The 19,330-nt window shown below is 31.0% G+C and overlaps 1 protein-coding gene across 10 annotated transcripts in view; it reads right to left on the bottom strand.

Moving 5' to 3' along the window:
• Dgkb (diacylglycerol kinase beta) overlaps window positions 1–19,330 on the bottom strand; it is a 651,708-nt gene that overhangs the window by 135,035 nt on the left and 497,343 nt on the right. For all 10 annotated transcript variants that reach the window (XM_078040040.1, XM_005328769.5, XM_078040041.1 and 7 more), the window contains 2 exons: window positions 18,790–18,880; window positions 11,960–12,155 (listed from right to left, as the gene is read on the bottom strand). In XM_078040040.1, coding sequence (XP_077896166.1) covers window positions 11,960–12,155; window positions 18,790–18,880 — 287 coding nt within the window. The remainder of the gene's footprint in view (window positions 1–11,959; window positions 12,156–18,789; window positions 18,881–19,330) is intronic.

Raw genomic sequence — 19,330 nt, 5'->3', positions numbered from 1 at the left:
AAGAGGGCATCAGAAATTTAAGAGCAGCAGGGACAACCTAAACTGGTTGCTAAGGTGACTTGGACTGGGCTGCAAGATCAGTAGGGGCAGTAATTTGCTTATGTGGGTCCTAGGGATTCAGTACTGGGGCCATCACAATTTTAAGAAAGTGAGAGATGTTAGACATGTAACAAAGGAAATGAAGGAAGAAAATACTGTATTCCATGATTCTCTGTGAGGAAAAGGCAATACATGGGCAGAGAAAACTTAAAGAAATAACATGCATTATTAAGTTATTTTGAGAACTCTAATACCTGAAAAGAGTCAACTGTATTCTAATAAACTCTTATTGATACAAATATTCTAACAGAAATTGCTCCGTTCTTCATAAAATATTGTAGAAAAATAAAGTAATTCAAGTGGATCAGAAATCTGTCAGGACCTAAATCTTTATTGGACAGTCCTTAAATGTTTTAAGACTTGAGAACTCCACTACTTTAATCATAATACAGTTTTTCCGGAAAGGAAAATTTTCACATAAACTGAAATATTAATCCTATTTGTTTCTAATCATTCAGTGGTGCCAGGATTAATTCCTAGAAGGACTATTGATTCAATAGTGGGAGAATGACCCCTAGTCCTCTGCTTCCTCTTACAAATGTGACCCAAATGCTTCAATAATACCAGAGTGGAATCTTTCACATATTTTAAATTTTATGAACAATAATTAGAGCATCTTACATTTCCACCGTAAATTATTATTTAAAATGTATTGAGATGTACAGATAATCCTCTGTGGTAGACAAATCAGAAATGCTTGTTTCCATCTACAGAGGTTATGAAACAAACGTGGCCAAATTAATAATTGGCCCAAGATTACAGATTTCTTCCTCTTTTTACCATATGATTATAGCTATAAACTTATACTCCAGCAAAATAAAAACTAAAGCTCATCTATAAAAAATTCAGTTGTCTTCAATGTTCATGTCAAAGTTCTTCCCTATCAAGGGATACTGACTTAAAAGAAAGTAGACAGAAGGCATCATAGGGTGAGAGAGAATTCTGGGTAACATAAACCATTTGGTGTGATAATAGTTTACTCCTTTTTCTTGCCCCTGGAATGATAACCACTTTTTATCACATACCTCATGGGGAGTCATAAAACAAATCAACAAAAGAATGAGAAGTCAAAACAGAATTTCACTGAGTTTCCCCATAGCTTCAGAAGCTACTGTCTCCTGGTCCATGGATAACTATAACTGTACTACAAGAGACAATCCAGGAGGGGTTGTTCAGTGCATGGCAGGAATCATGATAGGATTGGCCTTTTTATACAGAAGAGGAATAGGGATGAAATCTGAAGAATACATTATTCTTAAAGGATCACTGCTATTGGTTCCCTGGTTCTCTGATGGAGACTTCCAAAACAATATGCATTCAAGTGCTGTTATTCTGTGCTTCGTTTCAAACACACACACACACACACACACACACACACACACACACACACCCGTCCAACACATCTCTGCAAGATTTTTTTTATCTGAGTACTCATTATTAAACAGATTTATTTACAAATTCTAACAACAGAGGTTTTGTGTGTCCATTTTTCTTAGTTTAATTCAAGTTTTATGCATAAACAAATTCACTTATTTCAATTCTTTTTTCTTTATAGTGTTTGGATAACAGAATGGTTTCTCGACTTGCAAAGGATGTTAAATTTCAATATCTGCCATAAACATCACATTCATTTGCTTCCTCAAGAATGAAAACACCTGTTATAGTTTCTTGTTGATTGCTGATTTTTAAATGAACATTTGGATGAAAAGTAATGTTTACAAAGATAACATATATAAAATATTCAAAAACAAAACAGCAGAAATGAAAAACAAAACAGAAAAAAAACAAAAAAAATCCAAATAGAAATCCAAAAAGTTGATTTTAACAAAACTATAAGGCTATGTGTGTAATGAGACCCACTGAGCCAGATACAGTGGCATATGCCTGAAATCCCAGCTATTAGGGAGGCGGAGGCAGGAGAATCATAAGTTCAATGCTAGTTCAGGCAACTTAGTGATACCCTGCCATAAACTAAAAAAATAAAAAGGGCTGGAAATGTAACTCAGTGGTTTAGTGGCATAACAACCCTGGGTCCAATCCCTACTACTACTATAAAAAAAAATAGTCCTCATTAACAAAAGAAAAGACATCATATTAATGAATAATTCTAAAATAACACTTAACTAAAAAATGTATTAAAACCTAAGATTAAACCTGTAATTCAAAATAGCACTACTCATGTGTCAGCATATATGTTTTTATTAAGATAGAAGAACTGTTTTTATTAAGATAGAAGAAATATATATATATATATACATATATATATATATATATATTTTTTAATCAAAAGAGCATCTTTCCTCCTGTTGGATCAGGTAAAAGATGCATGCATTGGTTCCCTGCTTTTCACTAGACTCACTAGACATCCTGGTGCTTCATCTTGGTCAGCTGGTCAAGATAATGTGAAGAAAAGACTAAACTATAAGCAATCATTACCATCAAGTACAAAAAGTATGGTCAGACCATCACTAATTAATATATTGTTTTATTCTTCCTGAATTATTTACCAAAGTATGTATCCACTTGCATATGATCTACATGTTTGAACATGAAATATATCTCAGATCTATTTTCTATTGAAGAGAATTTTAATGTACTCATTCTCCTTTAAATTACTAAAGACCTTACTAAAAAAATCCATAATCCTTTGGTGCAAGAAATCTAAAATTAGAATTCACTTATACTCATTGATTTTCTCTCTTTTACTATTGTTCTACAAAGATATTTTTAAAACTTGAATACTATACACTTGGTAATAAAATGTTTCATGTGTTTTGGGTAAAGAAGCATTTATTGGGGAAAAATATCAGTATATTAAGGATTATCAGAGGAGATTAATATGAATCATGAGAAAAAATTTAGTGCTTTTAGATATTAAATATTTTTAAAATATAGTTATGTTTGTGTTTCATTCATAGAAACTGAGTTTTACAAATAGCAGCTAATTCTTTCATTAAATCAAAACCAAATTACTAATTTCAGTATTAATGGTTAGCTTTGACATGTTTAAAAAGGGTAGAAAGTACTTAATAGACCTGTCTTCAACTATGAAATGAACAACTGTTCAGGGAAATGGAATTGTTCAAAGATACATTTTCTTTCTGCCAATCTGTGAAATATAATACAATTATTCTCTTTTAATGAATCTCTCAACTAGGAATAATCTTTTAGCACTTGAACAGGTAAAATATAATGATAATGGGAACAGCTTTGTAAATAAAAGGATGAAATGAGATTGTTATTTTGTGCTATATTATGGGATAATTAGATAACAGTGCCATGTTCATCAGGCATTTTAACTTTCTCAAAAAAGCTCTCCAGGGCTTATTTAAATTAGTCATGTTTATCCATGTAGACTTTTAGTTTATTTCAAATGACTGGCACCTTATAATATTCAGGCCTCAATATTTAGCCTAACCTGATTAATAGCTGATACTGTACAGCAGACAATAGACCTTACCTAAAACAAATGTTAAAAAAACAGAAGCCCTAACATTATAAACTCATAGTTTATCAAGGGAAGAATAATGGAACTGTTTTTATTAAGATAGAAAAAAGTCACTTAATGTAAACGGACTGTTATTTATACAAATTTCTGTCAATTTCTAAAAAAATGGACTGGGCTGAATACTATCCCAGAATGTACCATGCATATGTTAATTAGCTCTAATAAATGACGATATTCATGGAAACTAAATTCATGGCAAGGGACTCCAGAAGTTGGTCCCTTTGGTTAACTCAAACTCAATTATTCAAAGATAATTAAGTAAATGGTAGAATTTAATTCTTTTAAAAACAGGTTTCTTTGCTGTTTACTGAGACCCCCAGCACTTTTGGTAGTTAGATAACTGTGCCAGGAGGACCAGGTATAGAGTGTGCCATTTTATTATATCCATAAAGGTTATCAAAAAATTGTAAATAAAAAAAGGTGAAGTTCAAAGTTCAAAATTTCCCTGATATTACTTCAAACATTTAAATGAGATGCCAAACCACAATATGGTATAACTGAATATGAATTCTCATCTAGGTAATAGTGGTTAATTTTTCCACCTTAATGGAAAGGAAAACATGGTATTTAATAGCGATCGGAAAAAAATAGAACCATGACTTAGGTTTTAAACAATGTAGTTAATTTCATGCCTTCTTAAAGAGTTCTTTCACATTTATAATTTTAAAGTACTCCCTAAGTTATTGTCATGTCTCTTGATAATAGAAAAAATCATTATAAGTCCCCGTGGGGACATCTACCTCCTGATATTCAAATAATTACCCTCAAAGGACAAGGTTACTATAGTACTTTATATTTAGAAAATTTGTATGGATGGTCTCATATTTGAGATATAAAATTTTTGTGGACACGATTTGAATTCAGATTCTACAATGTTATTTAACTGGATGAAACTTATGTAGAGAACTAATATTTATTTAACTTGAAAATCTATTTTGTATTTCCACCACTGTGTAACCAACCTATATATACTTAAAATTACTTTTCAGCCTTAACCTGGGTAGAAAACCTGCCATTATTTTCAACAGACACAAGACTGGACATATAATGTCACAGAAACAATATGATAATTTTATCACCAATATCAGACATGTACATGTACAGAAAATGACATGTTAAAACATTTGTATTTTCCATCTGGTTTTGAAGTTACAATAAAATCAATTGTTAGAAATGTGCAATGGCTCAGGATAGCATTTAGCATTTTGAAAACAAAGAAGGTATTCTGCCTTCAATGCCATATAAGCTAAACAGCTTGGGGTTTCATTAAAAGCCCTAAGTAAATGAGTCCCTTTCCTTGGACCCTTGCACCTATTAGATTGACTGATAAATCATATACTTTTCAATATGCAGCTGTTACACAAAGCACATTTCTTTGCACATTTTCCCAAATTCATTTATTCAGCCATTCTTATCTTTTTAGATTTTACCCATTTTTGTTTTCAGGAGTGAAACCTAAAGGGCAGTGATTTAATTTATGTTTTAGAAAACAGAACTTTCCTATTTAAATAATTATCTATTATTTTCAATACAAAATGACTTCGCAGCTATACCAATTTTACCATAAGAAGTTCTAGAATTCTACCAGATGTCAGCTTTTGGTTTTAGAATCATATTTAATGTATGATTTTTAAAAATTGGACTGTTAAATTAGAGAAAAAGGGACAATAATAATGGCCTTAAAAGCATAAAGTTATTTTATACAGCTTCAGAAGCAACATAAAGAGTATTCTAAAAATTGTCCTCCACTATTTTCAGTTGTCCCTAAATATTAATTTATTCATATTTCTGGCTTCTGCTTTTAATGTTCCCAGAGGTTAGCATTTTGTGTGAAGTTTTTACAGTACAAGTAGAAATTTCAAAAATGCTTCTTAATAACATTATATGCTTTATCACATAGCTAGACCAAAGATTATACCTGGTCCTATATTTTTATTATATTTTTATGTAAAAGAATTGTCTTCTGTGTTACAAGACAAAAGTATTTGTTACTGATTTATAAACTTTAAAGGCATACTTACATTAAGACTTATGAGTTACATAACATTAAGACACCCAGATATATCATATAATCTTAATTGCAAGCAGCAATTCTGATATAGATAGCTTTATTAAGCATATATTTGATTATTTGATTGTCCATTTCTGAAATTTTTCAAAAGAGGCGATTGAAAAACATATGATTAGGAACTCATTTGGAATTATCTTAAAGGTTACTAGGTAGCAAATGTTTGAATCTATTTATTTTCAACTAATGCAATTATCTTGGTATTAGAATATGCACATATTTTTGTGAAATGAAACATCTCAAATACCATGATCTTTTTTTCAACAATTTAACATCCAGGTATAATAATGCTACATGAAATTCTTTTCTTGTTTCTAAATTTAATTGATTTAATCACTGAATTTAAATGCTTGGAAATTGTTCTGCTTGCTGGGGTTTGAATGCCAAATACATCATCTACAGTTCTAAAACGAATATTGCATTTATATTTAGACAACTTAAAACACTGCCTTCTAAGTTACCCTAAATAACCCATAGAAATATCTGAAAAAATTGGTAATAATAGATGTCAAATGTCCATTACCATAAACTTTCTGATATACCTAACTTCTGCAAGGTATTGCAAGTAATAGTTTTACTATTTAAATGATTTTTGTGCAATTCTCCGGTTAATACTGTGTACAAACACATAGATTAATCTCACCTCTTCCAGAGATCATCACCCTCATTTTCAATATGAAGATATTGAAATTATGTATAGTATTACTCTTCAGAGATAAAAGGAAATTCAAATTTTGTCAAACTTGCAGACATTCTCTAATTCATTCTCTTTGATCAATTTGGTTTGGATTGATTTGTTTTGGTTTGTTTGTCTTCCTAATTTCTGGAAATTTTTTTAAAAAAACTGTAATGATAAAGCCATTTGATGTAGAGATACTCTGACATCGCATCAGATAGATAAAAAATAAACAGGGATATAGTCTTCTATGGATACACAGTGCTCCAAGAAATCAAGTAAGGTGTGATAAAGGCAGGTTTGGTATAAAGTATCTAGAAAAGCTTGTTCTTGGGAAATCACTACGTAGTAAATTTTATGCAAGAAGACGACAAAGAATAAAAATAGTTTTTATACTAAGTAGTCATGCTTGGAGCTATGTCAAAGATAAAAGGTGGTAGAAGTTGCCTGTTTCGGTTTTCTAAACTTTAATCTGTTTTGTCCCACCTTCATAATTTTTGCCACATGTAATTACTTCCTATGTTATTATTTATTTTAATTGTTTTACTCTATTTTCAGTTAAATGAATTTAGGTCAAATGAAAAATTGCAATTACCATTATAAATAATAATTTAAAACAGCATTGCTAACAGAAAGAAGACAACTATAATAGTAAGTATATATGAAACTAGTAAACTTTAAAGTATTTGTGGACCTGCTAAACCATCTCAGTTTTCATGAATGAGTGCTTGGTGGGCTTTGATAAATTCTGACCAAATTAAAAAAAAATAGGGTTGTTAAATGTGAATGAAATTACTGAAAATTTCCTGGATGACATAATATGTTAATCAGTTTTTAAGATAAACTTTCCTGTGACAAGTACCTGGCTAGCTATACTATGTGCAGGGTAGACAGACATCTACTTAATGAGGTTTCAAGCAGGAAGTCCAGCTGCTCTTGGCAGCACCTCCCTTAGCTTCTGGCAAATGCTTGAAACTCTATGGTTTGAATGTAATTACTTCTGCTCAGTCATTTTCAAACTTTTTAAAGCAGTCAACAACTTTTGTTTAAACAAATGAAGCAATATTTTAAAAACAAGTAAATAAAAGAGAAAATCAAAATTTTATTTGTACAAATACATTTCAGAGGTTCAAGTTGTTAGCATTTTCAGTTAGTTGATTTACGGGAATAATAGGACTATTTTGATGAAGTCAGTTGCAATGTTACAGCCATCCTGCCTTTCTTAGATTTCTACAGTTTATTTTGGTTGCATGGTATTAGGACTATCCTGATGCAGATATATAATTAAGTACATGAACTTTTTTGCATCTTACTTGGTCACATTCTGATTCCATTAGTGGAAAGTGTAAGAGTTTAACTTGACTATTCAAAGGTACATCAATTAGAACTAAAATAGGTCACATTCCTTAAAAGGTCCTCACTTTTGGTTAAAAAACAGTTTTCATATATTTGTTGAACAGGGTAGGGAAGAAAAGAAGTACTTTGGATTAGACAAAGGGGAATGAAGGGAAGGGAAGGGGAATGGGAATAGGAGGTAGTAGAATGATTTGGACATAACTTTCCTATGTGCATGTATGACTACACAACCAATGTAATTCTGTACAATGTATAACTAGAGTGAGAAGTTATATTTCATATATGTATAACATGTCAAAATACATTATATTACCATATATAATTAATAAGAACAAATGAAGAAATTAAAAAATTTAAAAGTAGTTTTCAAAGGTGCTTTTGTAATCCAAAGTTTTCAAAGGTGGCTTTTGTAATCTAAAGTTTTCCACTTTAGTTAACAGAAATTTATTATATAATGTTACTTCTGCCTGGTTCATATTCTTCTAAAGTTTAAATTAGTAGGATTTATTTTATTCTGCATAAAGACCTAAAATTTTTAATTTCATGCCTGGCTCCTTAGCCACAGTTGTGAATATGTTTAAATCAAATTTTCTCTGACTAAAGCATGCTTGTGATATACTTTGGTATAACCCTATTATTGGAGCTAGTTAATTAATGCAATTTCTTTATGAGCAAAAATGCTATTAAAAAGGATCTTTGTTTTCATTTAAAATATTGGTGTTGTAACCTTGTTTTCACTTCTGCTGGTTGGTATGTGCTGTTTTGTTCTTGTGCCAAAAAATGTGTCTGAATTTGCTGGTCTTTTAGTTCCACTGAGTTCACATACACTATGGTGGTAATGTGTGCATTTGTAGCATTTTTCTCATTAAATATGGAAAGGCATGTTCTTTTAAATGACCACTGAAGAGTTATACACTTTCCAATCAATACCACAGTTATTTATTTATATGTGTGTGTGTGTGCGTGTGTATGTGTGTGTGTACACAAATGTATATGTGTGGCATGTATATTTTTCTTTATCTCCTTCAATCCATCTATTTCTCCCTCTCTCTCTCTCTGTCTCTCTCTCTCTCTCTCTGTCTCTCTCTCTCTCTCTCTCTCTCTCTCTCTCTCTCTCTCTCTCTCTCACACACACACACACACACACACACACACACACACACCCTTTCATTCCACTCCTTTTTTCTAACTAGAGAGAAGAAAGAAGCAGAGAAAGAGGAAAGCCAGAGAAAGCTGATTTTTTCTGGTAACACAAGTTAATCATTTGAGAATAATATGGCAATGTGTTTTTATAGAATATAACATAGGCTATTTTTTTTCATTAAAGACTTTTTTCATGTTTCAAAATACGGCCATGTTTGACCCAAGTTTTTATAGAGCTGCTGAAGAATTACAGTTGTAACTCAATGGAACACAGTATGAAAAATAATGTTTTAGCTAGAGGCCTTTATTTCTTTAATGCAAATACCTCTACCTCCATGTGCAATCATTCATTTATACATTAATGTGAAGAAATTTATTAGACATCTTTCTGAGGTTAATTTAGAAGAGGGGGAGGTAAAGATGAACTCAGCAACTAAAAGACATGGGAAAGATTAAATATTAAGGCTGGGAGCATTGAAAATCAACTTGGCTTACTTTACAGATTTACTTAAAGACTATGCTATCTTTATATAATACACTTACTATACTTATAAACACACACACACACACACACACACACACACACACACACACACACACAGAAAATCCCTACTGATTTAGATGAATGTGAGCATAAATATGTTTCAGAATTGAGTCCAAATACTTTAGTATATTTCAATGAAATGATAATATAATGCAATGAGTTACTTATAATTTTATTCAACCTTGAATTAAGTCAACAGTATAATTTACAACAAATAAATTTATTGACTAAAAATGTTACAATCTTATGTGAATATCTTCAAAGATTGCAAGCTAGTGAATTGTTCAAGAGTCCCAGATCACACATAGCTTGAAGATATTGAGGATATGATGAACCAAATTTAATCTTGCACCTTTGGTCTATGAAATTTATTTAAATAAATTTAAAATATAGTGTACACATTTTATTAATATCATATCAATCTGCTTATTAATAAAATATCTTAGCTCTATCACATGAATTTAGTTATATGCTTCTTCCCCCACCACACAGAAATACTTTCTAAAGTTTAGGGGGAAAAGTTTCCATTCCAAAATATAGTAAAAAATTAGTTGCAACTTGTGATAAATTTTTAAAGAGTCATACAATGACCTTCAAAAACGATACACTTACAAAAATGTATTCCTGACTCACAAATCCAGGATATTCCCACTTTCCTCTTTCTCAGTGTGTATGGGAAATTAGATCTAATAGTTCCACATTAGAAAAAAAAGGCAGAAATGGAATAGAGAGGTTTTCCTACATTTATGGCAGTAAGAATCAATGATAATAGCTGTGACTGGTTTGTCTGGGCTTTATTTAAATCATACATTCTTGAAAAAAAATCATATAAATATCAGAGTTAGTAAGGCCAGGCCAATAGAATCTCAGCTCTGTGCAGGGCTTCACACACATATGTCCATAGAGATATTTGTTTGGATAGAGTACAGCCCTGTTTCTTAGAAAGTTCCAGTGGATGAATGTAGGCAGCTGAGCCACTGGGAACCAATTTGGACACATACTGTAATGTGTACAAGCAAAGGATCTGCCTAATATTGTAATGTAGTGGTCAAATAGAAAAACAAACCAATAATATTTTTGTATATATTAGTTTATATGTGATTAGTACAAAATATTTGTAAAGAAAGAGGGAGTGTATATATATATATATATATATATATATATATATATATATAACATAATAGTGCAATCTGTGGAATTCAAAAGAAAACTTTATAATTTGGTCTTAGTATGTTTCTTAGGCTAATTCTAATTTTCAGAAAATTTTAAACATTTTTAAACTCTACTAATCTTTAAGATGATATTTAAATATGAATACAATATTAATGTCAATATCTTCTAAAAGCTAATAATCATATTTATTTTCTACTTACTATTAATTCATATAGGGCAAGCCTCTCAATTTTTCTAGGTATGTCTCCTTTAAAGTGCTATTTTGTCCATATTTTCATATAGTTATATTGCATTCTGAGTATAAAGTATTCTAATTGATTTTTTAAAATCTTGCTTATACTGAATTCCATAGATATTCACTATTACTTCTACATTTCAGAGGAATCAAAACTTCTAGTCATTGTCAGGTCTTAATAACCTTTTCCTTCTAGAGCATACCCAACTCTTTCTCCATCTATCCTTGTCCCTCTCATCATGATACTGAATTCTGTATAACAGAAGTCATTGCCTATTGCAGACACCTAAATTAATTACCAGTTACCCCCCTCAAAAAAACAACAACATAGAGCTATTTACTACCACAAGTCCACCAACTACCTTCAAATTTTATTTATTTTTTTACTTTGACAATGTGGTCTTATTTCTAAGGCAATCAGTGGTAGTAGGTAAATTGTAGATGGTAAAAAGAAACATTATATACATTCATTTTATTGATTTTTTAAATTCCTATAGATTTTATGAACAAAGATATTACTTTGTTTATAAAATTTACCAAGAAAAATTAGATGTCATATCCCACTGTGAAATATATTACAGTGGAGTTGAAAATTCTTCCCCATAGTCATTGTATCCTATTTTATTAGTATTTGCTCTTTGTTTCCCAGGTGTCGTGTTACTAACTCTATGGAAAAATAATAGCAGATAGTCATAATTTATTGTAGAACATTGAAACATTCCCTGATATATGGTTCTTAGAACAACAGTTTAATGTAAGACAGTTCAGTATCACAGCCTGACTGAAGAAAGACAAGAACAAAACCTCTTAGGATTCAATCTTAGACATGCCTAAACTAGGTCCTTGTTAAATTCGTACATCCTGACTAAGATGATTACATTCCAGAAGAGCTAATGAATACCCTATCCTATTTTACTATCCATTATATATATAGCACACATTTTAATTTTTGTGGGAAAAACCCTAATCAAAGAATGAGAACAAGGAAGGAAAATATTCAGAATCCATTGTGTAATTTAGTAAAACTTGGGTATGTGATACTATGAAAAATACTACTGCATAAATATATACATTTGAGTGCAATGAAAAACTCTTTAAAGGTAGCCTTTGAATTCAGATTAACAAGCAATTTGACAGTTAGTTATTAGGAACCTTACCTTGACTTGCAAACTTCAACTCTTTGGCATCTGTGAGTGTGGTCCTTTTGTCAGACCCTTTCTTCTCTATCCGTCGATGGCTTCTTCTTTTCTTAGACTCTCCCCAGAGGTTGGATCCTCCATGCATGCTTGGTATATTCAAAATAGCAATTCCTTCCAGAGAGATGTTTATTAAGTCAATCTGTACGCCATCACACTGGGGGAAAAAAAAAAGGAACATAGACTGGAACATAATTTATCTTTCTTTGATTTTTTCCTTATCTTTAAATAAGGGCTTTTAAATTCACCATTGTACCTTTTCTAAATAAGCTTTTCAAGAATACCTAAATGCTTATTATAAATATCAACATAAAAGATAAATCAGTCACTAGTATTAACTTATTATCACTAATAATCCTTAAAAAATGATAAAATTAAATCACTAGAAAACTTCCGAGAGAAACATGTTTAGTGTCTACAAATGTGTATCCAGCTGCAAATTTCCAGTATGTTACAAGGAGGTTGATTGTAGGAAGAATGGTCAAATTTGAAGAAGAAATTTTAATGATTGTCACCTGACACCTATTCAGAACATATTGTAACACATTGAAGGGCACTATTCGGGAAAATAAAGAAATAGAATTCTTGAATCATGGCTTACATCTTTAAAACAAAACAAAACAAAACAAACAATAACAACAACAAAAAAGAATAAAGTGTTTTAAAGGTAAAGTAAAGTCCAAAGCAGTAATTCTCAACCACTCTGGAGTGACCAAGAATGGTATCTTGGTCTAGATTAAGTTCTAAGCAGGACATCAAAGGCAACTGGAAGCCCAGTTGTCCAAATGAATATAGAGAGCTAGGAAGATCAAGTAAGGGAAATGATAAGAACAGCAGAAAAAGGGAAACTCCAAACCACTCTATTATGGTAATGGCTTGCTAAAAACCCCAATTAATTAGCCAGAGTTTTTGTTTTGGGCCTGGTGACAAAAAAACCCTGCTGAATATAAAAAGTGTGGACAGTTCTTTGCTGTATTCAGTGTTCACTTTTTAATTTTTTGAACATTTTGATCATTTCCTCTGATGGGCATGTGTGGAGAATAACAGGGCCATTGTCTAATTTTTGAATGACTATGTATTAATTGATACGCTGTAGGTTTTATAAAATGGTAGTTAATATAAATATATCCCAGAAATTATTCTCCCATTTTCAAATACAAGTCAATATGAGTAAAGATATACATACATAACTCTGTTAAAAAAAAAAAAAACTTTGTTAGGAATAAGCATTTTATAAATTGAAGCAAATCTGCAGTGGGATTAGTTCATTTGCCATGTCTTATAAAAATAATAATCATTACTACTAACTTCCTCATTTCTCATAGCAATCAAAACTTTTAGACTTACAAGAGGTAATGCTCCACCAAAATGACAACAAAACACAACCCTCTCTTTTACATTAACTTCATCACACTGACTCTAGAACTGCTTCTTGTTCACCAAAAAATAAAAGCTGTGAAATAAAGCAACATTTTGAGCCTAGTTGGCAGAGATAGAAACAAATTCTAGAGAAAGTGCCAAGTTTTCATTCCATTTGTTTCAAGGAGGGTGAAACCAATATCCGAATGATGACTTTTTTTTCCCCTCAGAAATAAGTGATTTTCCCTCCTTTTCATGTATTAAATTAAGATGATTTCTTTTTACTAAAGAATTCTGCTCATGTGTATACTCACTTACCGCTATATATTCTAGATAAACAGATATTAATTTCATAATTAAAAGTAATCTTGTGTAAATACCCTGCAGGCCTCAATGAATCAAACACATACTGTGTGTCAGGCCTCCCACTGACTTCAAGTGGAATGTACTGGCTGGATAATTAGATAGTACATATTTTTTAACCTTATTTGCATGCATATTATATCTTTTGCACACTGACAAGCAGCAGTAACAACAAAAGTCAGATTACCACAGGGAATTCCCACAAAGAAGTCTTCATTCCTTATAATTTGCAGCCTAAATTAAAATAATTTGATCTTTGACAAGGATGAAATGTCAAGCAGAAGGGGGTCCTCTACAAGCCACGGCCTGTGGCTTCTGAAATCTGCCTAATTTATGTCAGTCACTTCTTAATACATATTTAAGTATTACACGAAAAAGATGATAAATATGCAATCTGACACCTTTGGTATTTCCCTGCTGTTAATTTATAAAGGTCTGGCTTCCCCCAAACTGACTAAAATCATTTAAATAACAGAAGAATTGTGAAATAAGCTGGAGTTGGGGCCTGGCTTCCATTTTCACTCAATATTGAACACAGCAGGTAATACACTAAGACAATTATTTGACTAGGCCTTAGAACCCCACTGTGACAAGTGACTTTCAGAATTAGTGAAAGAGGATTCCTTTGTTCATCTGCAGAAAGGGAGAGCATGCTGCAAATAGGCTTTTTTTTTTCTTTTAATTGAACTAGTGGAGTTACATGTGACAGTGGAAAAATACCAGTGTATACTATTATTCATGTTTGCACTATTCAGAGTCATGTCAATAGTCGTTTTAAGGAAACAGAGTGGGCTGTTACTCTAAGAAGTGAAAAAAAAATTCTTAAGGAGTTACAAAGAAAAAGAGCTGTTGAAGAACACTGATGCTATTTGGGAGCAGGACAATGTATTTAAATAAATTGCAATTTATTGATACTTTGTTCCCACTAGTTCTTGACCCCAGGTAACCTTCCTCTGTTTGCTTTAATGTTATGTTCGTTAATCTGGAAATTTTCAGTGCTATTGCTGATAGAGACCACGGAATGTAGCACACCAGTTGAATACAGGAAAATAAAAGCTGAGGTGAAGGCTATGAAATATAAACAAGTGATAATATTGTGTCAGATAATATTTTCATATGCTTTGAAGATTTATGATTTCTAAAAAGGTAGCTACAGAGGAAAGAATATAAAAGCTTAAACGCTAACAGCCTCAGTTATACAATAAATTCTGAATATTTTTATTGTGTAGGAAAAGGTCATTAACATATAGAACTGTGGGAGCTATTTATAGAGTGCAATGCTATGATGCCATTGTCTACCCTTCTTCATTTTAAAATGAAAGACCTTATTCTAAAACAAGTTTACCTAAAGGAAAAGAATATTTCAAAAATATTTTGGTCAATGTATATTAATCCTAGTTTATAAACTTTGGAGAGCTATAACTTTTGATAGATAATTTGATGAGATTAATTAAACATTAATGATGGATTGTAAATCTTTTATGTAATGAGTTTGACTCTGTAACTCTATCAGATAAAATTATTAGTAAGTTTACTCACTAAAACATTAAAAAACTGCTTTATAGTTAATCTTAGTATTAGGACCCACAGAGTAAAAGCCATACTGGGAAAGAGCCTTGTTGACTTTAAGAATTCTGTTTTCCAGTTTATGGGAAAACAAAAATCTCATCTTTCAAATTCTGAGAACTTGGGCTGGGGATGTGGCTTGATGGTAGAGTGCTTGCCTAGCATGTGTGAGGTTCTAGATTCAATTCTCAGCTCCACATAAAAATGAAAAAATAAAATAAAGGTATTGCGTCCATCTACAATAAATAAATAAGTAAATAAATAAAAATTCTGATAACTTATTTTGTGAACCTGATATTCTTTTTGTCATTTGTTAATTCCTGAGATTAGATTTGTAGAAGTACTTATTCATTGTAATAAATTTCAGCATTTTTGGATGAAAATTCCTGACTTTAGAATTTACCATCTTTCTTAGGCTCATTAACAACCAAGTCTGAAATACTGGAAGAATGTGTTTTCTTATTCTCTTAACAGCTTTTTCTGCTACATGGGGCAAAATGAAAACTATGATCTTTATAGTTTAATTGTAGATGCAGACCTGAAATATTAAAGTATATATCCACTCCTTCTCCCAAATAATTAAATGCAAACTTCACTTTTAAAATGTATTCTTGTGGACTGTGGTTGCAGCTCAGTTGTAGAGCAGTTGTCTAGCATATGTGAGGCACTGGGTTTGATTCTCAGCACCACATAAAATAAATATATAAATAAAATAAGGTATTGTGTCCATCCATAACTAAGAAAAAGTATTGTTTTAATTTTAAAGTTTTTAATTTTATCTATTTTTTCTTCTATAATATAACTTGAAATTATTAAAATTAAAATCTACATTATAGGTTATATATATGTATATATAAATTATATTTGATAAGTGTATATTATATATATTTCTAATATTTTCTTGATTTTAAACATTTTAGCAGCAGCAACAACATGATTCTTATTTCTCTTAAATTACTGAATAAGATGTTTAAATCTACAATAGAGATATAATAGCTTGTCTCTAATTCAGTGTTTTGAAGAAGAATAAATCAGGTAATGCATATGTGTTGCTTAGCACAAGGCATGGGGTAATATTAATAAATTTTAGATATTATTATCAACTATTGTCCCATGATATTTATTTCCTCTCAAACATTTGTCCCCTTTTGAAGGAGACAAATCTGATCTGATCTATATAAAAGAGGAATGTGGTATAAAAAGAGACACAAAAAATGGCTTGTTTTTGAAGAAGCTGCCAATAAAACATATATTCATTGCTTGAGGTTCTGTTGTTACTAAAGTGGTTTATTCCCTGTTATATATTTTTCAAACCATAGTTGGTATGATATTTAGGCCACATAGGAAGCAATAGCAAGCAGAATCAAATTTCCGAATTGCTGTTTTTGTTCTATTTAATTATGAAGTAACCTTGAGGGTAGAAAGGCTTATTCTGCTAATATGATAGACTGGATTCATTAAAATGTGAGCAGAGAGGCAGATTTGGCATTGACATCTATCTACATGTGCATGTGTGTGTGTGCAAGCGCACACACATGCACACACACACACACACACAACTTTCAAGATATGAAGCAATATAATGGAAAGTGCATACTGTGCTGATTGATTTGTAAATACCACTGTAGTGTTTCCCAGAACAAGCCAGTAATGCAAAGCCAGAAAGTTGGCCTTGGAAAATATGTACAATCACAACTATAAGAAAAATAACTTAGCTCTAATTGTCCAAATTTCTTTGAGTGTCTTCTAAATAGTTTTTCTATAAGATGTAAACAGTTCTATAGAACAAAATCACTCACTTTTATCATTGTATAGAACTTTAAAGATCAATGTTTTCCATATTTTATTCAAATATCTTTTGCTATATGATACAACTTTTTTTGTCTTGACCACTTTTTACTTTATAACACATGTAACATTGCTTTATTTATTGAAAGTTTTTCAAGGGAGAAGATGAGGTAAAGAAAGGATAAGAAGGTGCAGAAGGGTTTGGGCTCTCTAAATGTCTTCAACTAGAGCCATACTTCTAATTTTTTTTTTCCTTATTTTTGGCTTCTGCTACAGATTTTCTTGAACATAGGTTTCTGAGAAAAATAAATGCTCAAAACTTATTGTATAAAGCAACTTTATAAAAATAGTAATGCTGAATGTAAAGGGAAATTGCAATTTTTACAATAAATACATAACACATATAACTGTATTTAAAAACATATATGGCATAAATTGCTATATATATTAGATTGTTTATTATTAAAATATACATCTGTGCTATATTTTCATTCATAATTGTATCCATGTGATGCATATATAAAGATATATTATTATAAATAGTAATCACAGAAAGTCCACATTGAAATTAAAATTCTTTACTTTCTGTGATCAAACTACTTCTTAAGGTTATGATCTCATCCAGTTATGAAGGGTTCTCCCCATTTTATAAAACATCTAGTGTTACTTCTAATGATTCACCTTATTTTCCAGTCATGATGAGAAGAAAGTACAAAGAGTTTATTTGGGGAATAATGTCATTTTGATATTATTACTAATAACATCAAATTATAAAGTTAGGACAATGATGAGCCTAGCCAGGCCATTATGAACCTATGTGATCCATCACTTCTGTTTACTAACCTATTACTTGAATGTTTGCCACTAATGATTTAAGTATTAGCAGTTTGTGAATTTATGTTTAAAATGAAAAGCATCAAAGCCAATATTTCTGGATTCCTAAGAGATATTAGGAATTTATTTTTTATTTTTCATGTTTATTATTTGGTTACTTTGTTTTTGTCCTTGCCATTTATTAAAATGCAACTTTTAATTTTCCTTTATCCTTAAAATCTCTCAACGTGTCATTTTCTTTAAAATATGTCTCCAAAATTTTAAGTCCTAAGGTGTCTATGTATTTTTGGTAGACCTATGTGCTCCAAGTCTTTTGAAAGTGTGTCTTGTCTTATTATCTTTGCTCTTTTTCTTGGCATTTTCACTTTCTATACTTGTAAGGGGAAATGGCAACCTTGGGAACTGTGAAAACCTAGTTAATGAATGGGAATGGAATGGGAAAGTATACTTTTTAACGTTGATTCATGAAAGTAAGTACAATTTTTTGTGAACTGTGTTTTAAAGGTTATGAAATATTGAAACTTGAAAATACTAAGTTTTTTTATATATTACAAAACTTTTTCTTTCATTTCATCCACGACTTTTATATCTTTTCACTCTACATTCTCTATGCCCACTAACTTCACTAATTTCCATAGTTGTGTTCCACTTCTCATCCTTCTATATTATATTAAAACAACCTGAACCCACATTTAACTTTATTCTAATATTTCAAATTATGCTACTTTCTTTAGAGTGGCATAAATGACATTTTAGCAACTTGAATAAACGGAAGTGGGTTGCTTAAATTTTATTTCATCCTGTGAGCTACACCACAAACATGTGAAGAACAAAACACAAGCCATTCCATACTATTATAAAAGGGAATTAATTTTCCTTACTTCTATTTCTACAGATTCATGGAGCTTCTTGCAGGTGGCTGAGAAAGTTTCAGACGTGCCAAACTCAAAATACCAAAATTTGTTCTTCATTCTGAAAAAAAAAAAAGAAGAAAAAAAGAAGCAGCTCAGACAATTATCAATAACAGAAAAGTTTTTTTTTTTTAAAAAATGGCCTAACTTTGTCTTGCAATACAAGTAATAAAAAAGGTTTGAAAAATAAGACATCCAAAATGTAATAAATGATCACATAATTTTCAAAGCTTAAACGTTGGTGTCAAATTGTGTGATAGTCCCTAAGGGGATTACAGGAATGGGTTGATCTGACAGATTCATGTATATCTTTAACTTTTCTAACTATTGGTTGATAAGATTTCTAAAAATGTTTTAGTGCTTATGGTTTTCTGTTTTAGGTAACTTGATTTAGGAACTAAGCATTCTGTAATCATAAAGAGAAACAAACATTTTCCCATTTCATGTGAAAAGATAAAGTATAAGCATGTTACATGGGCATGGTTATAAATTCATTAGAAATAGGCATGAA

The sequence above is a fragment of the Ictidomys tridecemlineatus genome, chromosome 2 (genome assembly GCF_052094955.1).
Source record: "Ictidomys tridecemlineatus isolate mIctTri1 chromosome 2, mIctTri1.hap1, whole genome shotgun sequence".
NCBI lineage: Eukaryota > Metazoa > Chordata > Mammalia > Rodentia > Sciuridae > Ictidomys > Ictidomys tridecemlineatus.
Note: the sequence above shows the minus strand (reverse complement) of the source record. Positions and strands in the feature narration are given on the sequence as shown.